The following is a 26,955-nucleotide window of genomic DNA, read 5'->3' as shown; positions in this document are numbered from 1 at the left end:
TAATTTGTATTTCTTATACTTTACTTATTTTATTATTTGTTATTTTTTATCAATTTTTATTTTTTTAAATTTTATTTTTATTTTAACTTTATCGCTATCACACAGGGGCTAAGTGTAGAGGGCTGTGGGGCTGTGCTGCCCCTCTACTCCCTGCCGCCCCAAGGCCAGGCCTCGGTGGCCTTGTGGGAAATCCGGCCCTGATTGCTGGTTCTCACTGGGTTAAGTAGCACTATATGAGGGGCGAGAAAAACAACCCTCTGCTGACATCGGGGTTAAGCTGTACAGCTAAGGTGTGGAAGCAGCTAACTTGTGCTGACAGCCACCAACCAGCGAGTTGCATGAGCAGAAAGGGTTAACTTGTACAGTCATGCTTCGCATATGACAAACAGCTACTAACATGGGTGCAAAGGGTTAAATCCTACTGCCTTGAAGAGCATATAGTGCAGAGTGATTCAAGCATTTCTAAACTCAAGAACATGAATGTCATATATTGCAGCTTACCAGTCCTCACATGTGGTGGCTGCATTCGTTTTCTTTTTTCAGGCTAAGAACATTTTCTGCTAGTAGAGAAAAACAAACTGTTGATCGGCCAGAATTTCAGTGTTCTTGTAACTCCCCGAGCACTGAACTGATATCTCACATAATGTTATCAGCCTGTCAAGATAACGTCTGAACTACAGAACACCTCCTACCTATGTAATAGAGATGACGTAAGGATAAGGTATTTGTAGTCCGAATTAGAAGCACAGCCTAGGATGACAACGCTGCTCCTCCATAGATACAGTATGGTGAGTGACTGGTGTCACCCTAGGAAGCATGTTATTTTTAGGATCACCAAGAGAGAATAAGCTCCCCGAGTGTCTTGTTGTGTGTTTCCCAGAACGCAACATGCTCAGTGTTAGAAACGCATTATTTTTTTATGGCACCTGTTCACGCCTTTCGCTCGAAAAAAAATGAATGAGCTTGTTTAGGGTACGTTCACACCAGATGCAGTGCGTTCCGATCCGATTCTGGCCGGAACGCACTGCATCGCATTGTGGCCGGCTCACTTTTTTTGCAGGGCAGGAGGGGTCATAGCGGGCCATTGAAGTGAATGGCACCGTAGCCACGCCCTCCGGCCACAATGCGATCGCCCGCACGGGATCGCAAGACACATTGTGCCTGCGTTCCGGTGCGATCAAAATAGCGCTGGCAGCTGTCTGCAATGCGATGCAGGGCGTTCCGGCCAGAATCGGACCGGAACACACTGCATCTGGTGTGGTGAATGTACCCTTAGCGCAGAATCTTGCATTTGTGGCCCCATAGACTTCAATGGAAGCGCATGGAAATTGTGTGTGAAACAATGTCACATGTCCTGCAGCACTCCTTACCGGATATCCCAAAATAATGTCGGGGGCTCGAAATGACCGCGCATGGCGTCGCTCGCAGTAGAACTTTGAATAAAGATGTCATCTGCACTCCAGCGCGACACTTTCCAAGTCAGTGCAAATCCATATTATATTAGATAGATGTCACTCAGATATCAAGCGCTTTCGGGGCCGCGCAGGGTCGTCTCTGAGCCTGATGAAGGGGACCCTGAGCGGCCCCGAAAGCGCTTGACATCTGAGCGACATCTATCCAATGAAACGGATTTGCACTGACTTGGAAAGTGTCGCACTGGTGTGCTGATGACATCTTTATTCAAAATGGAAACTGTGCGTAACGCATGATTGCATGCGCCTGACAACCGTCTCCTCCTCCTAGTAACTAGCTTTCCATTGGCCAACACAAAAAAACTTTAAACAAAGCCAGAAAATGCCTTACAAAATGCGTGAAAATGAATGCAGACAGACAAAAGAAGCTTCAAAATGACCCGAAAGCGCTCACACTGAAATGAGTATGGGGGGCTTAGGACTGGCGAGCTGCAATATTTGATATATATTCTATTATTTTCTATTTATTTTGTATATACAATGTTACATTTTTGTTCTTGGGTTTAGATACACTTTAAGGATTGGAGGAAAGGGTTAACTTGTGATGACATGAGCAGCGTCACTCTGCACAGGCGATCATGCAGCGTGTGGTGGAAGGCCATGGCTTGCATGCATACAGCCCCCGGTTGTCAGTGGTAGGGGGGTGCAGTGCCGGTGGAAGGGGTGCAGTGAGGAGCTCAGCCCAGGGGCCGGTCTTATTGCATAACAGGGACAATGTGCAGAGCAGCAGATGACTGGGGAGGGACAGGCTGCAGAATAAAGTCTCGGCTGTGTGCTCGGAAGGGAGCTGTCAGGATGGGCTCCGGGGCTGCATGGCTGCTTCTCCCGGCCGCTCTGCTCCTCTCCTGGTCGCCTGGCGTCCTCTGTCACCCGCAGTGTCTGGACTTCAAGCCGCCTTTCCGCCCCCCCCAGGAGCTGACCTTCTGCGTGCAGTACAAGGAGTTCGGCTGCTGCGACTCAGCCCGGGACCAGGAGATCATGGACAACTTCTACCGAGTCCTGGCCAATGTGGACCAGGCTGGGTACGAGCTGTGCGCTGCACATGTGCAGGACATCCTGTGCCAGGTGAGGGAGGGCATTCAACAGGGGCAATCTGTGCATTACACTGTGCCAGGTGAGGGAGGGCATACAACAGGGGCAATCTGTGCATTACGCTGTGCCAGGTGAGGGAGGGCATACAACAGGGGCAATCTGTGCATTACATTGTGCCAGGTGAGAGAGGGCATACAACAGGGGCAATCTGTGCATTACACTGTGCCAGGTGAGGGAGGGCATACAACAGGGGCAATCTGTGCATTACACTGTGCCAGGTGAGGGAGGGCATTCAGCAGGGGCAATCTGTGCATTACGCTGTGCTAGGTGAGGGAGGGCATACAACAGGCGCAATCTGTGCATTACACTGTGCCAGGTGAAAGAGGGCACCCAGCAGGAGAAATCTGTGCATTACACTGTGCCAGGTGAAGGAGGGCACCCAGCAGGGGTAATCTGTGCATTACACTGTGCCAGCTGAAGGAGGGCACCCAGCAAGGGGAATATATGCATTACAGTGTGCCAGGTGGGGGAGGGCACCTAGCAAGGGGAATCTATGCATTACACTGTGCCAGGTGGGGGAGGGCACCCTGTAGGGGGTTGAAATGATCATTTATCATGAAGGAATGATGCCTCAGTGTCAGCTCTGAGCCTGCAGCAGGTCACATGGAGGAGATTGAACAATTGGAATGAAGCTGCGTGTCCGGCTGGATCACCCTGATGACACTTCTGGGTAAAGCACACACAGTATGTGATGAGACAGCGGTAACCTTGGAGTGTCATGTGGACGAGGTGAACGTCAGGTCACCTTAAAGGGAAGGTTTAGTCTTCTCATTGTTCTATATCCATGTGAGAGATCAGCGCGTGTGATTAATCTTATCAGCATGTGTAAATGTTTTTATTAGACGCGCGTATTCGCATTCTGACAAACTTGTGAATCTAGGAAATGACGTTGATTCGGCGGCTCGTCCAAATCCAAATGAACAAATTATTATTATTTGCCAGAATATACAAAATAAATATATTCAGGTATATAATAAATCTCTTGAAGACACTGCTAGTGAGCTTTCCTCACAGTTGCTTACGTTTCCTGTCTCACCTTACAGTTGCTTGTGCCCTCTCTCACCTGACATGCTAGAATCTCCCTCCCAGTTGGATTTCCTACAGATATGTCACATGGTGTACATTATATGCTGACCACATGTAGCCATATTATCACATTAAAGTGACATTTAACCCTCAGATTTTTTAACATAAACCAATACTGTAATGTGCGTCTTACTGTAATCCATGGTTGTTTCCCTTCTCTTTGCTGCTCTTCCTTTTAAATCCTCATGTCTTCTCATGCTTGGGGAGAACTTCCCTTTGCAGCTGACTGCCTCTTCCTGTAGTGCTGGCTCAGGTTACAAGCCTATACAAACCTATGCACAGACACCATGTATCCATTCCTGAGACAAGGCAGTCTGCTGCAAAACAGAAGTTCTGCCCCAGCATGAGAAGAGATACAGATTTAAAAGGAAGAGCAGCAAAGAGAAGGGAAACAACCATGGATTACAGTAAGGCGCACATTACAGTATTGTTTTATGTTACAAAATCTGAGGGTTTAATGTCACTTTAACTATTGTCCTTTGTCTCTAAATCATTGTGCTAATTACAAGTTTCCTTTCATGGGAATGTATACCAGCGTTGTATATATTTTCTTCCATTATTTATATAATGTAGTCAAGGCTAAAAAAATAAATATTTAGAAAAGTCTATTTTTTCTAAACATTACATATCGATTTTATGTATTATTTATGCCACCAGCAGAGGTAGAGGTAGCGCTAGTCTGCTTGTCACATATTCAACTATTTTTGCGTTCAGCTGTGCTTAAAGGAGAACTATGAGGGGAGTGCTATTCACTCACCTCATAGTTCTAGCCGACCTGTGACAATGAGACTGTCACAGGTCGGCTCAGTAGATCGGGAGGTGAGCGAACACATACCGGCGTTCGCTCACTTCTCGATCCCGTCACGGCTCTCTGTTCAGGAGGAAGCCCAACCTCCTTAAAGGCATTAATCCTCCATTGTAAGGATTTTAACAAACAATGTGACAGTTTCCTACCTGTTACTGTTCTGAAGAAAAAAAGCTGTGTGTCTCACCATGTGCTTTACAGACCGATTCCTGAATGGGGGTGTCGGGTTCTATAACCACCTGGTGCACCTTCCAGTGTTCTAATGAGGAGAAGGTGCGGTGTCGCCATCCCTTTAAAAGTAATTAACCCTTAGGGAGCATCTCACCAAAAATTAAATATCTATTACAGGAGATGCTTAAAATGTTACCTGTCATTTATTGCAGAGTTCTGTGAGCCAATCACACAAGCAGGAAAATATCTTTCTGGGGGCATTCCATACACCAACTGTGTATAGAAGCTTCGAGGTTGCCATGTTGCATTTATTTTTTTTAATAGTTTGGGTTTTTTTTTAAAAGAAGAAAATTAAATTAGATTGAAATGGAAAGTTAATATTTACCAACATTAAATTACAAAATGGCTTGTACAGCAATTTTATATGCTATATTATTTATTATAATAGTGGAGTTTGCCTTTAAAGAAGTCAGACTTTGAAATAAGGAGCGCTTTAAAGAAAACTGCTGTATACATACATATATACATATACACATTATATATATCTCATTATATATATATATAGCTGCAATGCTTAACTCCTCTCTGGCCCTGTCCCCCGCAGTACTTCTTGCCTGCCACAGGATGTCCTCAGTCGTCCAGATTGGATGACGCGCAGCATCATTCAACCTGGAAGACTGAGGACATACAGTGAGTGCTGGGCTTCATGGACCTGACCCCTGAGGGGTCGTCGCTATGGCACTGTCCACTCACTCATCACAGCAGAGCTGCTCTCTGCATTACTAAGCACTGCCCTCGGCCAGGAGATGATCCAAAAAGGTTAGAGGACCTGGTATGTCATGTGACCAGCCTTATATCGAAAATGGTAAGTATAAAAAAAAAATGCACAGAATTGGGAATTTAAAAAAATAAATAGGCAAGCAAAATTGATCCAAAACCCATCATATTTTCCCTCTGTTCTCCTTTACATCAAGTATTTTTTGTTTTTGTTTTTTTTATTGTGTTTATTTTCTGTTTCCTCAGGAGTGTTCCCCCTACGCGGCCCATTTGTTTGATGCTGAAGACCCCAACACCCCTGTAAGGACCATCGCGGGGCTTTGCGAGGAATATTGCGCTGATGTCTGGAAGAAGTGCCGGTCTCTCTTCAGATACATGTCATCAGACAAAGAGCTGTTGTCCTTGGAAGGTAACATGGCGAAGTTCTGCCGCCACCTGTCCCTGGACGACGTGGACTACTGTTTCCCTCGGTTGCTGGTGAACACCAAACTGAACAAAGATTTGGGCTTGGTGACGGCTGACTCAGAGGGCTGTCTGCAGCTGTGTCTGGAAGAAGTGGCCAACGGCCTTCAAAACCCCGTCGCCATGGTGCACGCCAACGACGGCACGCATCGGTTCTTCGTGGCGGAACAAGTGGGCCTGGTGTGGGCCTATCTTCCTGACCGTTCCAGGCTGGAAACTCCATTTTTAAACATCTCTAAATCTGTCCTCACCTCTCCCTGGGAAGGCGACGAGCGAGGGTTTCTAGGAATCGTCTTCCATCCAAATTTTAAGCACAACGGAAAAGTCTTTGTTTACTACTCGGTGGAGGTTGGCTTTGATGAAATCATACGAATCAGTGAATTCAGAATTTCCTCTCATGACATGAACATGATTGACCACAGTTCCGAAAGGTAATTTTCCGCACTTTTTTTCTTCACGTGGCTGCCCAGCAGCTCTTTAAATTATTAACGAGCGTTGGTCCTCTGGGCAGAACGCCACCTGTCTGTAACCTCCGCTCTGTAACAAAAACATGGACTTTGCTGCCAAATTGGAACGAAAGTTCTGGGAAGAGGCGGCTCAGGAAAAAAAAATGCTAGTTGAGTAGCTTGGAGGGGTTGGCTTATTAGGCAGCCTCTACCTCTAGATCAAACAATTCTAGCGGAAAGAAAAAAGAAATGTAAAAAAATTAGGGCTGTGCAAATTAACGATTAATTTCTCGATTAATCGTTAATCTTTTTGATCGATTGAAATTTTTTTGATCGCTAATGAAAACACTCACCTCACCCCTGCTTCCGGGAGTCCCGTCGGAGATCCAGTGACGTCACGGACATCGACGTCACCGGACTCCTCCCCCCTTCCCCAAGTAGCTCCGTCGTCTAACGAAGGGAAGTTTAATTGAACACGAACATTTTAATCAGTAACAGCCCTAAAAAAATATTTAAAAAATAATTACCTTTTGCCCCAAGCTGAGGATCCCTAATTCTGGTAGTATGTACTCCTACACATTACAGGGGAGCATTCTTGTACAATTTGATACCATTCCTAGGACACTGGGACCCATTTGTGTCATCGACGCCAACAGGAAGCAGCCAGAAGATGGGGTGTAGTATTTTTTGCTTTTTTTTTTCTTCCAGTTTGGACTGAAAGTGGACATTGCATTTTCATGGAAAGTCCACTTTAATGTGAACATCCTATGTTCTCAAAAAAAGTGGCTAAGAATACTGCTCAATTGTAGGTGGGGTCTAGGCACAGGAAAGAGGCATGGTTTGTACCCAACAAAAGTCAAGACTTTGTACAAGGCCGGGGTAGGCAAACTTTGGACCTCCAGCTGTGGCAAAACCACAAAATGGCATCTGGTTTGCCACATGATTCTGTAATTGGAATCCTCTATACTGAGTGTTCCTATTCATTGGAATATAGTATGTTTACTATAACTACAATTATGAATGAACAGGAGGGGATATAGATCACTCCCATTCATTCATAATTGAGGATATAGTAACCATACCATGTCCTCAATTATCTACAAACACTCAGCGATCACTGATCTCTGAGTGTATGTAGCCTGCTCTCCTCTCTGACACACGATGCCACAGGAGGCTGAGCGAGGGGTGTAGGAAGGAAAGCCCAGCCTCCGGTGACAGCGCTGTCTCCGCCCCCACACCGCTCTGCCGGACTGTGATAGGCGGCTGAGCGGTGTGGGAGGAGAGACACCGGCCGATCACGGCGGTCTCCTCCTGCAGCGCTCGGCTGGCTGTCACTTTCTCTCCTCCCTGCTGGGACAAAGAGCAGCGCCCACCGGGGAGGAAAGAAATCACGGCTGCGTGGACAAAACGGCAGGAAAATGGCACTTTCGGCATTTAGCCAAAAGTGCAATTTTCGGCCGGCGCCCCCCTTCATCTTTTTGCCCGGGGCCAGCCCACCCGGTTGTTACGCCACTGCATGCATGTGCAATGTGCATTGAAATGGCCGCTTGTAGTCTCCATTGGAAGTTTATGTGACCATGCAGAAGTAACATTTGGAGACAGGTACAAAGTGTTGTCACCCTATAACAGGAAGTACCCAAACAAGGACCTTTCATAGTAGGATCACCAGGTATTATTTTAATGAAAGCTGCAGAATTAATAATGTTGAAAGTGACTTTTAAAGCTGCAAAAACATGTTACAGCTCCTATGGGGTTTTAGAGTTATCAGGTTTACATCTACTTTTAATGACTCGTGACTATTTTCAGCCGTGTCCTTCTTAATGTGTCCAGCCCTATATGTGTTATGTTATGTCTTGTAGGATAATCCTGGAGGTGGAAGAGCCAGCGTCCAATCACAATGGCGGAGAGGTGCTGTTCGGAGATGACGGCTATCTCTACATATTCATCGGGGATGGAGGGATGGCTGGAGATCCATTTGGGAAGTTTGGGAATGCACAGAACAAGTGAGAACATTTACTAATGTCCTGAGGGCACTTCTGTTATGTGTATTTATTATTAGATCTCAGCTATTTATCCTGGGGGCGGGGGGTCATAATTAATTCAGAATTCTTGCTTCTGTCCTCCCCAAATAAAAAAAACACTTAATTTGCTGTGGAATGCTGAAACTTTTTCATTAATTGGGGGGGGTTCTGCAGGGGGAATAATGTAAGTGCAGAGTTTGTTAATCAATGTAGCAAACCTGCCACAGTAATAATAATTTATAGGGCTAGGTTTCACACCTTTGCATCTGCATTTTATTATTATTATTAGGCCCCATTCACACCTATGCGTATTGTAATATGCGCGTCTGTCGCGCGACCGTCACGCGGTTTTTTTACTGCGATTCGCGGTAAAAAAGCCGCGCGACCGTCGCGCGATTCCAAAGGCTACTTGGCAGTATACTAATGGAAAACGCCCTACAAAACGGACCAATACGCAGCAAAAAATGCTTCGGGACCTTTTCATGCGTGGGCCGTTTTGTAGTGCGTTCGGGACGGGCGGAAATACGGACAGGTGGGAACGAGGCCATTGACTACAATGCTATTTCTTTTTTTGACAGTTTTGTAGAGCGTTCATCGAGAGTAGGACGCGCTACAAAACGGTCAGGTGTGAATGGGGCCTTAATATTATTATTATACTATATTTATATAGCACCAACAGTCTGCACACTGCTTTACAAAATGGAGGGAGACAGTACAGATACAATTTGAAATACAGGCGGGTTAGGAGGGCCCTGCTCGTAAGAGCTTCCAATCTAGTAGGAGGGGCATGTGATTAAAAAAAAGGTAAAAATTGTGTGGGATGAGTTAATGGAAGTAGTAAGTTATTATGTTGAGGTGGGATAGGCTTCCCTGAAGAGATGAGTTTTCATGTATTGCCTAAAGGTGGACAAAGTAGGAGATCAGCAGGGAGCTTGTGGTAGGCAGTTCCAGAGGATGGGAGACACTCTGGAGAAGTACTGGAGGCGAGCGTGGGAGGAGTTGACGAGGGAGCTGGAAAGCAGGAGGTCTTCAGAGGGTGGTTTGGTTGATATTTTGAGATGAGGTTGGTGATGTAGTTTGGGGCAGAGTTGTAGATGGCTTTGTATGTTATTGTTAGTATTTTACATTTTATTCGTTGGGCAAGTGGGAGCCAATGGAGAGATTGGCAGAGAGGGGCATCGGACACTGAGCGGTTGGTAAGGTGGATGAGTCTGGAGATTTTTAGCGCATTTTTGATGAGCATTTTAATGTATGTTGACACGCACTTTAGTGCATTTACATGCACGCTGCATTTTTTTTTGCTTGGCCAGTGTTTTGAAAATCAAGTAAAGTAAAGGTTGCTAAAGGGTTTGTTATGTCACATACGTGTTTATTTGCTGCTATTAAATTCTTTGGGAACAAAGAATGTGCGTTGCCACCCTTGTACTATTTTTCCCAAAGCAGCGAAGCTTTAAATTCCCAAGGTGAGAACTGGACCCGGTACATAGCACTGACAGGGGAGGAGATTCTTCAATTGGGACTCTGGGGAGTTTTCTTTCTCAGGCATAATTACACAGTAATAACTTTTAAGTAAGGATGAACGAAAATCAATTTTGCCACAAAAAGTCCTAATTTGCTGTCGGCAACGTTTCAAAGACACTCTCCCTCACTGAGCTGCCCGTGATTAGACAAGTTGTTTAAAACTTGTTTTTTAACTTATACTGTGTTTTGTATTTTTAAAAAATATTTGTTACAATTTTCAGGTCCACGTTGCTGGGTAAAGTTCTGCGCATCGATGTAAATCACAACAACCACGGCCCCCTTTACCGAATCCCGGCCGACAACCCGTTTGTCGACGACCCGTCTGCCAGACCTGAAGTCTATGCTTACGGGGTGAGGAACATGTGGCGCTGCTCATTTGACAGGGGAGACCCCAAGACAAAGGAGGGGAAAGGACGCCTGTTCTGCGGAGATGTGGGACAAAACAAATTTGAAGAAGTCGACATTGTAGAGAAAGGAAGGAATTATGGCTGGAGGGCCAGGGAAGGATTCAGCTGCTATGATAAAAAGCTTTGTACCAATTCATCACTAGGTAATGACACCGTCATGTGATACTGCTGTACTTCAGTCAACCATCTTGCTGCCAGAGCCGGTTTTTATTTCTATTTTTTTTGCAGAGATGATAAAATGCACATTTTGGGCCTGAAGATGTAAAGGAGAATTATGAGGTGAGTGATTTTCACTCAGCCTCGTAATCTGAGCCGACCTGTGAGAATGAGACTGTCACAGGTCGGCTCAGTAGATCGGGAGGTGAGCGAACACATGCGGCGTTCGCTCACTTCTCGGTCCTGTGTCGGCAGAGAGCCCTGACAGGGGAGGGGCTGGATTCCCCCCTCCCCGCTCCGATCCTCTAGCGCTGACTGGCGAAACGGACCCGGGAGGGGGCGGGTACAGCTGGCTCTGCCTCTAGATAGGCAGAGCAAGCTGTCACTCACGCAGCTGGGTGGATCCAGACATAATTGTCGGGATCCGTTCCGGCTGCGGTGTCTCAGTATACCGTGAGCTTTAGTTTCTAGTTTGTGTCCTCCCGTTACCCTTAGGAGAACTATGGGGAAAAGCCCTAACCCCATAGTTCTCCTTTAACCCCACCTCCCAAATGATAGATCTGAAAACAGAGATTCCTGGTGAATAAAATGGTGGTAGCAATTTTTTATGTCACGTAATAGTGCAACGGTTAAGTAAACCCATATTTTCAGTACAAAATATACTAAACTTAAGGCCTCATTCACACAACGTAGAGTCGGCCCGTACAGATCTGTGCGGCGTGCAGGGCTATAACCGGGAGGGACAGGTGCTGCGACATTTATTTGCTCTTTAATGAATGGTAGTTAACATTTTATGATAGTTTCCCCAATAAAAATGATAAATTCTTCCCTTTTGTTAATCAGTCATTTTTTCCTTCTCTGTAGGTGATGTTCTTCCGATTTTTGCCTACCCGCACAAGCTAGGAAAGTCGGTCACTGGAGGATATGTGTACAGAGGCTGCGAATATCCAAATTTAAATGGTCTTTATATATTTGGAGATTTTATGAGTGGGTAAGTTCAATTTGTTTCGGTTTTTATTTTTAAATACACTTACAAGATGACTGATACCGAGCTCTGCGGCTCTGCTCCACCACCCCACACTCCAGCCACAGATGCAGACCCAACTTAGGGCTTTACTGGCAGAAATTCAATAATGAAATGCTGTACATCCCTCACCTTCTTCTTCACAAAATGTTATTCAGACACACCAACCTGCTCTTCTCCACTGACATGTTTTGCCCCCTATTGACTCTCTGACTAATTAGTTCATGGTTAGTTCATGGTTACAATAAAACTTCCCATTCACTACCATGCAAAAAAAATCTTCTTTTTAAAAACGGTGCAGTGTTAATATACTGGGTATGCTGGTGTCACGTACCTTGATGGGAACCTGAGATGACGTGGGTGGCCTCTTTTACAGCTTCAGTCCAAGGACCCCTGGTAGTAGAACAGAGAGTGCAGCAACAAAGGAGTAGCACGGAAACTTGGAATGCAGTCGTCTCATTGCAGGAGTTGTAGGACACCAGTAGGCAGAATCCAGGAACAGTCCAGGGTCAGCAACTTGCATGCAACACAGTGCCAATGCAACAGGCAGAAGGAAGGTCAGGGACGGTCCGGGTTAGCAACCTGCAGGCATCGAGGTACCAAGAGGAAGGCAATAAACAAGGTTAGAAAACAAGCTGTAGCCAAATACTGGAACAAACAGCAACTAAGGAAAGCCAAAGAAGAGTCAAGGGACAAGCCAGGTCAGTAACAGAACATAATCAGATACAGGTTTGCAGGTCACATGGTACAGCTGATGATCTCTCAGTCCTGGGGGCATACAGGCCTTCAATAGCCCATTCGGTGCCACTATTTACTATGCACGCTCGCACTGCACCTCAGCTATGTGGGCTGGCTAAACCTTCCCGGCAGCTGGAATACATGGAACATTTTATTGTAAAGGTGAACTAGCCAGAGTGAGAGCAATGGTTCTAGGGCCAAATATTCATGAATATCTCTAAACTGATCACCTGTACAGGCTTTTAGGCCTCATTCACACAAGAAGAGGCAGGCACATACAAATCCGTGTTGCGTGCACGGGCGTATCGGGCCGCTCCCAGGAAGGACAGGTGCTGCGTGTGATTTGTACGCAGCAGGCTGTCCTTCTCTATGGGAGTATGTGGCCGTACGCCGCCCTACGCTCACCCGACCTGCACGTCCGTACCTGGTGCGGGTGTCCGTACTCGTACGCTGACAGGATGAATCCTGTCTGCATTCGAGCAGGGACACCCGCACCCGTACGCACGTGCAGGTAGGGTGAGCATAGGGCGGCGTACGGCTGTGTACTCCCATAGAGAAGGACAGCCTGCTGCGTACAAATCACATACAGCACCTGTCCTTCCTGGGAGCGGCCCGATACGCCCGTGCACGCAACACGGATCTGTACGGGCCGCCCTCTTCTCTCGTGTGAATGGGGGCTTAAAGCGTCGCCTATAGGCAATTTGGGGTACCGTATTTTGTCATTGTTTCACAGGTGCACACAATTTTTAAGCTTGGCATGTTAGGTATCTATTTACGCGGCACAACCTTATCTTTTATATTTTACAAAAAAATGGGTATTCTGTTTTTGGGCACCAAAATTAACTTAAGTGTAATTTTTACTGAAATATATAACTCTTGGGGGTTTAAAGTAAATGCCAGGCCTAAACTGTGTGCCTTGGCAGCAAAAGGGTTAACCATTGAGTCAATAAGGTGTGAAACGTGTCAGTGGGGAAGAGCAGGTTGGAGTGTCTCTGCCACGGTCTGAATACAGTTTCGTGAACAAACAGGTGATGCAGAAAAACATCTGTTTTGCTAGCTCCTTCTGGCTCACAATGACAACCACTCCACTAAAGGGAATTACTGCCTGCATGCTATCGTATAGCATTCTGTGTGTTGATGTATGTTGGGGCAAAATAACAAAAAACAAACATACTCAATATATATGCACAGTTCTCTTGTGTTTATTCCTTAAAAGAATCTGCAAGTACAGAGGAATACCTGTTGATCTGCCAGAAGTGCCCTCAGCCCTGTTGTGGACTGACAACATGCAGCATTTCTGTGAACTGAGTGGCGTCAGCCCTGCCCATTTTTTCTTGCCAAACTACTCAAACCCACCCACTCTCCCACCTCCACAACATAAGCCTAATCATTCTGTAGTTCCAATATAAAAACTGGAAGGGCTATTTAGTCTCCTTGATATTACACAGGTTAGCAAGTAAGCACTAGACACAGGACAGTTCTGAATTGGTGGCAGAATCAACAGGTATTGGTTTGCACTAGGGATGCACCGATACCGAATACCGATACCAGTGCTTCCGCTGGCATGAAGCAGGCTTCCCAGGCAATCAGTAAGCCGGGCGGAGGAATATGATTGCATGGGAAGCCAGCTCCATGTTGTTTGGCAGGCTTGCTTGTGATTGGCCGGTAAACCGGCTTCCCAACCGATCAGCATGAAGACGGATTCCTGGCCAATCAGGAAGCTGGGCGTAATGAGTAATGACCCGGCTCCCGGCATCCTGATTGGCTGGAAAGCCGACTTCCCAGCCAATCAGCCTCGAGCCGAGTTGATCTTGCACCTGACTGACACACCCAGGACCCTCTGAAGTTCCTCTGCAACTGTTGTAAGCTTTCCATCTTTGATGGCCTTGTGCAAACTCCCTTATAGTGACCTTCTCCTCCACGGCTGTTTGGCCGGCTCGATGCTGATTGGCTGGGAAGCCAACATCCCTGTCAATCAACAAGGAGCCGGCTGTTCGGTCAATCAGGAAGCCAGGAGGAGGGTCTTTACGCGCCGCCCAGCTTCCTGATCACACGTGAAGCTGGCTCCATATTCCCCTACGGCACTGCCGGTCAAAGGAAATCTTCCTCTGACCGGAAGTTCCTGTATCGGGGAAGGTATCGGAGCATTTGGGCGACTATGAGTACTCTCCCAAATACTCTGTATCACTGCATCCCTAGTTTGCACTTATTAAACAGATATAACAGAACACTTTCAATTGTATATTTAATGGACCAAAAGGGAACAAATAAGAGACATTTATTGTTTACTTACATTTAAGACAACCCATTTATTTTATGGGCCCGAAATGCACGACAACAGACAATAAAATGTCCCGGCACCATATTTGTAATGCAACGCCTGCACTATTTTTCATTCGGTTTGGTGACCTGGGAGCCCCTTTCATTTTGAATTGGCTGCCTCAACGCACCACATGTTGATGCATGGTATAATGCGTGTCAATGGTCACAACAATGGTGTGTATGGGCTTTGATGATTTGGGGGGGTTTTTTGTATATAGAGCCGTATTAGTTCATGTTGTTGTTCTTTCTGCCCGGAGTTCAGCTTTAATGAACATCTATGAAAACAACATAATGAATCCTTCATGTAAATTAATATTTTAATGAGTTCAGCATTCTGCTCATTATGGAAGAAGGAACAGTCTGTATTGTTCAGACCCGCGGAGATGATCTGTTATTAGAACAGAACATAAACCTTTGTTATTGTTTTGTTTGTTTTTGTACAGACGTCTGATGGCTCTGAAGGAGAACCAGAATACAGGAGAATGGCAGTACCATGAGATCTGTATGGGCACAGGACAGACCTGCATGTTTCCCAGGCTCATTAATAATTATTACCAGTACATCATCTCCTTTGGGGAGGATGAAGCAGGTAATAGTAAAAACTGCAATGCTTCTCTATTAGATCTGATAATACACATAGGAACTGACACACAGGGCTAAGTCTGTACTGCTCTTTGACCCTTTGATATTTTATGTGTGGCCCTTGGATCCCAGCAGTCATAATTCTGTGGCCCTTGGGATCCCAGCAGTCATTATCATGTATTCATTCTCTAACCACGCCTGTAGCACATCCACAGTCCCTGATCATCTCTTAAAGGATATCCATAGGCACTGACAGTCTTATAGCATATACTAACTATAATATATATACTCTATTAGTCTTATATAGTAGATACATACACTAAATATCATGTGTGGCCCCTTGGGGGTGTCAGGGGCCTCGTTTGATGCTCCATATACCTTAAACATTGACCTCCACATATCACAAGGAAACCTGTATTGAGATATTATGGAGGCTACAGTGGCTGATTTCTTGTTTTGAAAATGCTGGTTGCCGGCCTGTCATAATAAGCCACGGGGCTTCAATACTGACTCAGAACACGTATATCAGGGATAGGCAACCTTGGCACTCCAGCTGCGATGAAACTACAAATTCTATCATGCTTTTGGGAGTCATGCCTGTGGCTGTCAGAGACGTGCAATGTCTTATGGGACTTGTAGTTGCACAACAGCTGGAGTGCCAAGGTTGCCTACCCCTGATATAGAGATCCAGGGGTGTCCCGAGGCAGAGTTTCACCTGGAGTGGGTATGCGCTGTTACCTGACGTCGGCCATCTTGGTGATGGATGCCGGCAGAGAGAGGAGGGGGCATTCACCCAGCGGGATAAGGTATGTCGCCGGGTCTCCTGCAACTGTTGTGCTCTCGGTCAATAACAGAGTGCCCGACTTTTCAGAGGGGGTGACATCAAAATGACTGTCAGTCATGTTGGTGTCACCCGGGTGCAGGCTGCACCCCCCTAGTGACGCCACTGTACAGATCAAGAGTTCTGATGTTGCTCTGGGTTCTCTTTCTTCACATGTGTTCCTGGTTGGTGAACATGTGGTCACTAGATGGAGTGGAGGAGCATAGGAAATAAGTGTCCAGCGGCAATAATGTGGTATTGCATTACATTACATTTGACCTGAAAAGAAAATATACTAAAATATATTAAGCATGTTAATTTTTGCCTTTATTCGCACAGAACGGATGTTCAGAGATTTGCAAGGCGAATGGTTCTGCCAGTTGTTTATTAATAGGCCCCTCAGTGTCCCTGTGCCATGCACTTAGTGCTCATTTGCCTGACAAAAGCAATATAGTGCATTACAGCATGACCGGTGCTCTTCAGGGGTATAGACAAATACATCAGTGATGAATATTCCATTTATTGACTATTACAGACACCGTCTTAAGCTGCATAAAAATATTAGGGGCCAGTTCACACCAAGTGCGGTGCGTTCCGGAGTGGTAGCTGCTGGAACGCACTGTAATCGCACACTAACCCCCCCTCCCCCTTTGTTCTTTGGCAGAAGGGTGGCAGTGCATTAAAGTCAATGGCACCATAGCCACGCCCTCCCCCGCGTGACAAAAAACATTCCCTACGTTCCGGTTCCAGTGCGCACGCAAAACAAATGTAGCATGCTTTGGAACGCACTGCAATTGGTGTGGGTTGGCCCTAAGATTCTGTTTTATTATTGTTACTGGAAGCAGAATTACACATTACCATGATCCTTGTTAGATTTCCTTGCACAGATTTTACTGCATTATATTCATAATTGCCAACCACCAATATTTCATGATTGGGAGATGATAATTTCATTTTGCACTCCTGATATATAAACACATCGGATTTGTGGTACGGTGATTATTTTGTAGCGGTGGATATTGAGGTAGTAACTGAGAGCAGGTCCGCACCCCGTCCACCGGTTCTGATGGGATTATACAGATCAGGGTATTGAATGGCAGATCATTCCATTCAGACTCTCTCACACTCCTTCCAGCTTCCTCACAGTCCCGTTCCCCCCACGCCCCTCCCACCCCCCCACCAAAAAAAAAGAAAATTAAACACACATGACAATTAAAAGTCACCATTCAACATTTCTCTGTGAAATGTCTACATCTGGGAATTTGATAAGTACATAATGCAATGATAATAGTAGCAACATGCTATGAGCTGCAAGTGAGGACAGTGTGTATACACATGTGTCATATTTCCATTTCTCCAACAATTTCCTCTTTTATCATTTCAGTGTAGCGTGGTTTGGGATTATGAGGTTTATTTATAAAGAAATTTGCATAGCTATTCATCCAGCAAAACACTGCAGGTACATTCTTTCTGTGCAGGTTTAGCAGCTGTTGTGAGAATGGGGCAAAATGAATGTTCTTACTGTAGTTTCTCTTCTGGTCAAATGTTCTTCAACAGGTATGTTCATGAAGAACGGAGAGAATGGGGAAAATGGGGAAAATACCACATTATGGCCTCTAGATAGAGCTGAGGATCATAGGAAATGAATACATGTTAGTACGGCGATACAATGGTACAAAAGAGAACACTGGAGGGAATGAGCATATAAATGTAACCACTGCTATCCCCATAGTATCAATGGTTACCTATTCTGTATATGTTCATTCCCTTCAGTGGTCTCATTAATTGTAACACATGTAATTATTTACATTTTCAACAGACCAAAACTCTAGGGCAGGGCCCTCCAGCTGGGGAGAAACTACAAATCCCAACATGCATTTGCCTCTAGAAATCATTCCTGTGGCTGTCAGAGGCTTGCAATGCCTTATGTGATTTGTAGTTTCACCACAGGTGGAGGGCCAGAGTTTGGCTACCCCTGCCCTCGGGTCTGATAAAGCAGACATCAGATATTAACAAAAATATTTGTAGATGCCTATTAACCTCTGACTATACTGATATATTTTTTTAGGGGAACTCTACTTCATGTCTACTGGTATACCAAGTGCTGAATCTCCCACTGGTGTCTTGTACAAGATAATCGACACTTCCAGGTGAAAACAAGCAGCTGATTGTACATAAAATGTGTGTGTGTGTCTGTGTGTGTGTCTGTGTGTGTGTGTGCGTGTGTGTGTGTGTCTGTGTGTGTGTCTGTGTGTGTGTATCCTGATGTTCAAAGAAAGTGACTGATATTTACAGCTCCAGTCCAAAGAGATTTCAAAATTACAGTGACATGGCTGAAATAAAGTTTCCATTCTTTGTGTTAAAGTGTAACCGCCGTCACATGACCATCTCCAAGCATTTTCCAACCACCACAACATCACCCCAAACACAAAGAGAACAGCACTGCTTGAAGTATGTTTTTTTTTAGCGGTTGGCCGGCCCAGATTGCCATCGGGCATACCAATGCAATCGGGGCCAGCCGGGCCCATTTTCAGTGGTGGGCCTGGAGCTGACGCTCCATTAGCCCCTATGTTAATCCGGCCCTGGCAGGGATAGAGGACGGGGTTAAGCTAGTGGGCCCAGCGACTAATAGCATGTCTATTAGTGGTGACAACGCTGTTGTTCAGGCAGACACCAGATGTGTGGATAACAATGCCACCATGATTTCTGAATAGCTGAGCGAGCGGTGTCATCTTATTGGTGAAAGACGTGACAAGGATACAGGTCTGGCAGGGTTAGCAGGTAATTCATAGGGAGGGTAGAAAAGAAGACGCAATGACCTAACTTTCAAAAGGAGCACAGCATATCTTTTAAAAGCTAAACTCCGAGCACAAAAACATTCATGTAAATATATCCCTCAATAGCCACAAAGGATGTATATCCACTTTTTTAACCAAATGGTCTTTTTTTTTTGGCCTATTACCTAGCAAAAGTGGCTGTGACATCACTGTGCTGCACATAGCCTGTACGGAGAGCAGAGCTGTGGGAGGGGTCCTGCAGGCTCCTCCCACTACAGGTTGCCTGCAGAAAACTACAGGAGGGGGTGGAGACAAGACCAGTCACCCTGCACAAGGAGAGAGAGCAGCAGTGACCGGTCTTTATTAAAGGAGGGGGCGGAGACAAGACCAGTCACCCTGCACAAGGAGAGAGAGCTTGATCACAGGAAGCTCTTGCATAGAGGCAAACCACAGGAGTTGCTTTATGCTGGATTACCACAGATATTGTATGTGGAGGAAATACACAATGGACACCAAGATTTAACTAACAATATACTGTACACATGCTGCTTGTATTTAGAGTAAGATGTTTTACCTGGAGTGCAGCTTGTGAATTGAGGCTATTGGCTATTTTTCAGTCTTTTTATCCCTATTAGGTTTCCCAATGACTGTTTTCCCTAATTACTAGACAGGAAGAAAGCTGTGTGTAGGAAAGCCCAGGCTTCCATTTGTATATGATAGTGTATAAGAATCATTGATTTATTTTCTGCTCTAATAAGCGAGCCGGTTTTTCAGGTTAGGTTCACATTTGCGCGATCCGTGACCGCGCGGCAATTGTGCATGAAACCACGCGGATTGCCGTGCAATCACGGAGTCGCACACCAACGCTGATCTTTTCTTTTCTAATGGCATCCCAGTGGCGCCGGGCGGATTGCGCGGTTTCCCGCCGCGATTCCACCCAGGCACTTGAACACAATTTCGCACCGATTGCCTCGCCGCTGTAACACCATTGAAATTAATGGGGCCACGCGGCAACCGCAGTGTGCACCCGCACATGATCGCCCTTCCCAGGATCGCCCAGGTCTGCACCATCCCTAAGTGTTTTATGTGCTGTAACACACACGAAGACAGCTATTACTGGAACGGATGTCCCAAGACTTCCCCTCACCTCCTGGGCCGATGTCTATAGGGCTTTATTGAAATAACTCCCACCCAGCGTAGAGCCGGAAGAATGCCATTCGCACATCAGCAGCGCTCCTTGATGGAGTTGATGGGTATACGAAATACCTATACTTGTCACCGCGATTTAAGGGTGCTTGTGCTGGCGAATAGCGGGATGGACGTTTTATAAAGAAGCCCATAGTATTTTGGATTTGCTATTATTTTATTTCCATTGTCAAGGATCATCTGGACAAATCTCCCCAATGGAAACACAAATGTCAATAAAAAAAAACCCATTGCATCTCATCATTCCCCACTCTGCCCCAAAACAAAACAAAAAAAATGTTTTGGCTTTAGATACATTGTAACATTTGCTGCACATTATTTGTAAGCTGCGATGTCCAAATGGAGGCAGCCTGTCACTGTGTGCACGCTCTAATGTTCATTCTGATGATCTGCAGATTAGATTCTGGCTCTGGAATCTCCTGCAGATGTGTTGGGTCACAGTCAGCTTCACAAATCTCGTTTCTGCTATTGCACTCAGGGAGGCGATTGCCCAAATTAGGTAGAGAAACCGCATATAATTCGTTCATGTTCTGTAATTATGAACACGCATTACACAAATAGCTCTCGTATCCAGTCACTCAGGACGCCACTCTTCACAAATGGCATCCCAAACGCTCCTTTTATTCCCATTCCAGACTTTCATCATGGCTGTGTCTTGTCTCCACAGGAGGGCCCCACCTGGTAAATGCCGTTACCACTCCATACCGGTCAAGACGAAGAGCGCCACCGTGCCATTTGTGCCAAAAGAAAGTAAGTTGGGATATCACTCTTGCTTAGCTGCCAAGACTGTCTAACGAGCTGCCGCAGCTGCCAGTTTTCTTGTCTCCGATGTGCATACTTATTGACGCAGGAACGCTAGATCTTTCTGAACTTTTGCTTTTAATGTCATCTGAACGTGACCACCCCCTATAATAAGAAGGTCCTCAGTTGATGGGTTTCTAATTGGTGCCAGAAATTCAATATAGAAATACATATTTTTAGTTTCTAGCTATAGATTTTCTTTAAAAGAGAACTATGGGGTAAGTGTTTTTCCCCATAGTTGTCTTTAAGGGTCACAGGGGGGCTTATACTAACCACCGCCCATGACCCAAAGCTCAGTATAGCCCTTAATATACTGAGAGCGCCGCAGCCGGGACGGACCCCAACAATACTGTCTGGATCCACCCAGCGGCAACTCCCCTGCTTTACATTTAGGCCTGCTTGCCCACAAGCTGGTTTTTGCACTTCCTGGTCCTCTTAGGCATGATTGCTTAGCGTGTCCAAGCATTGTAACCTTCCTTGGATGCATCAGCAGAGCATTGCTGGGAAATCTTATCAGCAATCTCACAAGATATCAGGGAAAGGCATTTTCCTCCCCTGTGACTTTGTGCATGCTCACATTTCTTAGTCACATGTGCCAGAGTCCAGGAAGTAAAAGGGAGATTTATTAATAATGGCCACTGTAAGAGAAGAATGGGGAGGAAAAGAAAAATTAAGATATACAAGGAATTTTTTATTCTTTGTATATCTTATTTTTCTTTTCCTCCCTATTCTTTGAATATCACCCTTCCATAAATAAACACAAGAAGGCTTTATTTCCTGTTACTACTACTTCTGAAAGGTGGACCATTCCCCACTGTCCAAAGTGGCAATAACCAGGTTGCTCATTGAGTTCACACAGCGGAATTTTGCTTCAAAAAGCGACTGATTTGCTTTATTATTATAACTTTGCCCTGTCTAGTTAATCATAAAACCCCAAAAATGTATCCTGTAACTAAAACATAATTTTAGGTGGACTAACCCTTTAAAACCAGCTGCATCAGCTTTTGTCCTTCCCTTCTCAATATACTTTTCTAAATTTAGAAAATCTGTAAAATGGTCTAAGTTGTCCATTTAGTTCCCCTTTATTCTCTGTTACATGAGGCCATTGTTATCTGGCGGTACAGTGGACATTTGCTGAGGGATCACCGCCGATCCTGTGGCCACGGGCGTATCTAGGTCAACGCTGCTCAGAAAATAGTTCTCAGGATGTGTTTGTTGTCTTGGCAACAAAGATCTCTTGTTCATTGAATCGTCTTTCTCCGAGTCATCTAGAGATGTGCGGCGATCCTGCTCTCAGGGTGCTTTGGGCCGGCGTGATGCGTCTCCGCTTCTGGATGAGGGCGGTCATGCTGGAAATTATTCGTAGGAGAGAGTGTGCAGTATGAGAGAGAGGAACGTCAGACTTTCAAAAGTGTTACAAATCTTCTAGGTCTCCGAAATACAAAATTTACATCAAAGTTTAATTCCAGGTAGAAAAAAAACACAAAATGAATGCTGTTGTCTAATCATTAAAGCTGAAGTTTAATTTGCATATAATTTTGCCTTTCCTGGCCCCTTCCCCTTTTATCAACATTCTGATTAGGTTTTTAAACAAAATCTTTTTGTTTTCATTAATTATTTTAGATCCAGGGATGTCATCACTGGGTCTCTGTGCAATGCAAGCAGATCATGGCTGGTGGGAGGGGCCGGCAGAGTGCTGTGCATAGCTTCCTTAAAACATCACAGCACCCTGCCTCAGCCCTGATGCAAGCAGTGGTCTGGCTCTTGGGAGTGGTTTTGCACATATCAATACACCTTGATGTTTATCTGGGGGAGAATTTGAATGCAGATTGCTCTAGGCTATGCCCACATGTATGGTAGAGCCTCCATGATTGTAATAACTGGAATACAATGAATGAAAGGGGCAGGCCAGGGACAGTAAGGCTGTACTAGATGATGTTGGATGTCCTGCAGCTAGAAAACGAGGCAGGCTCTATCTGAATTGCTGCAGCTTCTAATGCACAATGTGGGAGGGTGCTGCACATAGCTTCCTGAAACCAGCAGACCTCCCTAAGTAATGTCCACATGTGATGCTGAGCCTCCATGATTGGCATCACTGAAATCCAGTGGGGGGAGGTGGGAGGGGGTGTCAGGGAGAGCCAGGCTGGTGAGAAAAGGTCTAGATTGATGCTGGACATCCTCCAGCGAGGAAATTGCTATATCTGACTTTCTGCAGCTTCTGATGCACATTGTGAGAAGCTCACAGTTGAGCCCTTTGGGTTCTATCACTTAGGCCTAGGCATGTGGTCATGTGATTTCTGCTTACGCAGAACATCAGCCACTTTGATTCCTGGTTTTCCCCTAAGAATTTGGTCTTGTGACCAAATGCCTTGAGATCCCATAGCAGCATTTCTCGGGTCAAGGTAAGTATTTCACTGCTCCCGCTGCAGTTTTAAGTTTAAGACAGCAATATGTGCAGAGATAAAAGGTATTGTCACTATAATCCTTCTTCAGGTGCATTTGTTCTGAGTCCCCAATACTTGGAATAGTTCTGAGCCATTGTGTACAAGTTGTCCAACACAAAATACAGATATAAACAGGGCTTGAAAAATGTTACGGTGTCTCACCACTCAGTCAAAAGTGTCACCAGTCAGCATGACCGCACTATAGCCTTGCAATTTATGTTAACATTTGTTAGGGACAGGCAGAGCTTTCTTTTGGTGGTATATAATCACCACTGTGGGGGGATGTAGTTTTTTTATTTACTATATAATGAAAAAAGTACCGTAAATTTAAAAAAGAAAAAAAAATGTTTTCCCTAAATTATGTTAAAAAACATTTATTCTTACACAACTTTTTGGTAAAATATAAAAGTCGGGGTCACGTCGGGTAAATAGACACCACACATGTCAAGCCTTTAAATTGCATGAGCTCGCAAAATTGCAAAAAATTGGCCATAGGCGACGCTTTAAATGCTTTTACTGCTCATCAGTTTAGTGTTATCAGTGAATAATGGCCCTAAAATTATTGGTCACACTCCGACGTTCGTAGTGATATGTTTGTGTGTGTGGGGGGTAGGGACTTAAAAAAAAATGTTGTGTTTTTTTTATGCTTCTTTAAATTTTGATATTACTTTTTTTTTTATACACTTAACTTTATTGCTATCACATAGGGGACTAAGAAACTCCCTTTGTGATAGCCAATTCACATGACAAGTCCTCTTTATGGAGACTTCAGGAGTCTCCAAGACCCCTAATGTCACCTAGGGACCCCCAGAGAAGCTGATGAAGAACAGATCTGCTTCACTAGCGTCTGTAGCTGGGAATGACAGCTGAATGCGGAAGTGATGTAATATACATCACTTCCCGCATTCGGGGACTGGGGAGGAGATCAGAGGAAGTTTGTGTACTGAGCTCCATTTGATCTCTTGTCACATAGCAGCTGTGCCAGTCCCGGCCGCACCGGGCACAGCGGATCTCCGCACTGGCACCTGCATTGACAGAGGGGGCTGCCTGCGGGGGGGTTCAAAACCACAGCTAATACAAGCGATCGGGCGTTTGGATGTAAAGCTCCCGACCCGCTGTTTATTTACAAAGGCCGTCCGGGAAGCTACTCGTCCTCTTGTCATAGACGAGGGGGTGAGCAGATTTTTCAAGCCCTGGATATGAAGCAAAAATTAACTTCATGAAGATAAAATTGTACAAAATACATGTAATCCAAGATTTTTACATTTCTTCATTTGCAGAATTAATCATAAAAACCGCCACCCCAACTAAGAAACCGAAGGTCAAACCCACATCAAGAACAACTGGAAGGGCCAAAGCCACTGCACAGCCACCCCCCAACTCCACTCCTGATTGGGTGCAGCAACTATTAAAGCTCATGCAAGGTGAAAAAATCCCAACCACCATGAGGCCGACCACAACCAAACCACCGAAGCCAAGGAAGGGTGGTAAGAGCAACGAGAAGAAGGGACAAAAAAAGAAAACAAAAACAAACACCGGGGCAGACTCTAGGCCAAAATCTGTGGAAATACATAGCGGGTCAGTGCGCTTGGCAAATGGCAATAAATCTGACCGTGGGAGGGTCGAGATCTTTATCAATGGACAGTGGGGCACGGTGTGCGATGACTTGTGGAACAGCAAAGCAGCCGCAGTTGTGTGCCGACAGATGGGGTTCCCTCATGTTGTAAAGGCTGCCAAACAAGCCGAGTTTGGAGAAGGAAAGAACCTTCCAATCCTTCTTGATGACGTGGAGTGCACAGGCAAGGAGAAGACCCTATTGGACTGCAAGCATAAGGAAATTGGCAAACACAACTGTGGCCACCAAGAAGATGCTGGGGTCATATGTAGCCACAGAGAAGAGGCCTAAACCTGAATTTTTAGATGGATTCATATTTCGATGAGTACTTCACCTGAAAGCTCAGGAGTTCCTTAAGTGCAGAGGTCTACGCCGCAGTCCTTTCCTTAAGCACCGAGGTCTACACCAAAGCCTTTTCCTTAAGCACCGAGGTCTACACCGCAGTCCTTTCCTTAAGCACCGAGGTCTACACCATAGCCTTTTCCTTAAGCACCGAGGTCTACACCGCAGTCCTTTCCTTAAGCACTGAGATCTACACCATAGTCTTTTCCTTAAGCACCGAGGTCTACACTGCAGTCTTTTCTCAACAGAATCAATGTGTGTTCTTCCTTAAAGTGTATGCACAACCCTTTTTTCTACTTTTGGATAGGGCAGGAAAGGATTAGACTCTGTCGGGTCTTTATTGCTGTCCGTGTCTCCACTGGGGAGATTTACCCTCTCTATTGGCCCTGGTGACCATCGAGTTATTATTTAGGTGATAACCCTTAATGAAGATCTCTTCTCACATCTGGAGGTGTCTAAAGCACAGGAAATTAAGGAAAATCTCCCCCCTTGGACACAGATGGCAAAATAACCCTTTTCTACTCTATCCAAGATCAAAAATGGATGGATTTAGATACACTTTAGACAATATAACAATGTTTTTAGAAGGTTTTCATCCTATGGTGTACCATGTTCAGGGCTAATTGTATAATGTCTGCTCCTCCCCTATTGTTTTGTGCAGGATACTTTTTGGGAGTGACAGTCTATCCACTCTGTGTCAGTACAATGTACACACAGAAGAGTAGAGTAAAAGGTCACCCTACTGTGTAAGCAGGTTGTGTATGTATAAAGACCAGGTGTAAAGACCCAGACTAGGTAAAAATCAACCACAATGTACACTATTCCACCAAGGAAACTGCACAGGTTGCAACAATGAGGGCCCAGCTGGATGGGGCTGACAGAAGACCAGAATCTTTTCATGTGAAGGAGTTACTGATGGCCAGTAGCATGCTATGCGGGGTCCAAGTGCTGCTCCTGGCAGTACTGTGTGTCTCTTTAACCTACAGTCTTTAAAATCTGTGCAGAAATCAGGCCCTTAACATGCTATTAACTGCAACATAAGCATACTATACAATATATACTGTACATGACCAATGTCCCCAGGAGGTTATTGGAGTCCGGATGCAGTGTAAGGACTGAAGTTAGGTTGGGTTACTTTACATCTAGGCATGTCTTTGGTAGACCCGGGCAAAGACAAAAGGTATGGGGTTTGGTTGCGGTCTCAAAATTTCATTTAAAAAAAAAATGACAGGAATGTGTTATCGTGTTGTACATATCTATACCTTCATCTATTCAATCAAGCTTGTAAATAGTTATGTTCCTAAGCTTTATCATTGATAAAAAAATATAAAATATAATGTATGGATCTCCTGCACACTATGGAGAAGGTCATCTTCTCAGTTAGCCATCCACTCACCAGAGACCAGTGACATCACCGAAAATACAAACTGTGTACTAGAGATCAGTGACATTAATGAGAAGAAACGTATCTAATTAGTGACATCACTGAGAATACAGCCTATCCATTCACTAGACACATCACGGAGAATACAGCCTATCCATTCACTAGAGACCGGTGACATCACTGAGAATGCAGCCTATCCCTTCACTAGAGACCGGTGACATCACTGAGAATGCAGCCTATCCCTTCACTAGAGAACGGTGACATCACTGAGAATGCAGCCTATCCATTCACTAGAGACCGGTGACATCACAGAGAATGCCCAATCAAATTACTAGAAATCAGAGAAAAAAAATGAACATGAATTCATATCACAGAAAGACTTTTTGCAGTGTACATAGGTGATTTATCCACTTTACCATGAATTATTAATGAAAATCTTTAATGTATTAATACAATCAAACTTGAAAATATTGTTTTCATTATA

At 45.1% G+C, this 26,955-nt stretch overlaps 1 protein-coding gene across 2 annotated transcripts; it reads left to right on the top strand.

Annotated features, from left to right (window-relative positions):
* The first annotated feature begins 2,084 nt into the window (after nt 1–2,084).
* On the top strand, nt 2,085–25,085 carry HHIPL1 (HHIP like 1). Of its 2 annotated transcripts, none has more exons than XM_018566254.1 (9): nt 2,085–2,537; nt 5,650–6,296; nt 8,171–8,314; nt 10,075–10,403; nt 11,281–11,407; nt 14,944–15,089; nt 17,971–18,052; nt 20,553–20,635; nt 24,411–25,085. In XM_018566254.1, the coding sequence occupies exons 1-9, from the start codon at nt 2,187–2,189 to the stop codon at nt 25,034–25,036; spliced, it is 2,535 nt and encodes an 844-aa protein (XP_018421756.1). In that variant the 5' UTR covers nt 2,085–2,186; the 3' UTR covers nt 25,037–25,085. The 2 variants fall into 2 exon arrangements, with proteins under 2 accessions (XP_018421756.1, XP_018421757.1); XM_018566255.1 differs by having other exon boundaries at nt 20,553–20,651; nt 24,430–25,085.
* Nucleotides 25,086–26,955: the final 1,870 nt, after the last annotated feature.

This window comes from Nanorana parkeri, unplaced genomic scaffold, assembly GCF_000935625.1.
Source record: "Nanorana parkeri isolate BGI_ZX_2015 unplaced genomic scaffold, ASM93562v1 scaffold928, whole genome shotgun sequence".
In the NCBI taxonomy this organism is placed as follows: Eukaryota; Metazoa; Chordata; class Amphibia; order Anura; family Dicroglossidae; genus Nanorana; species Nanorana parkeri.
The sequence above is the reverse complement of the archived record's forward strand: the minus strand, read 5'-3'. Positions and strand labels throughout refer to the sequence as shown.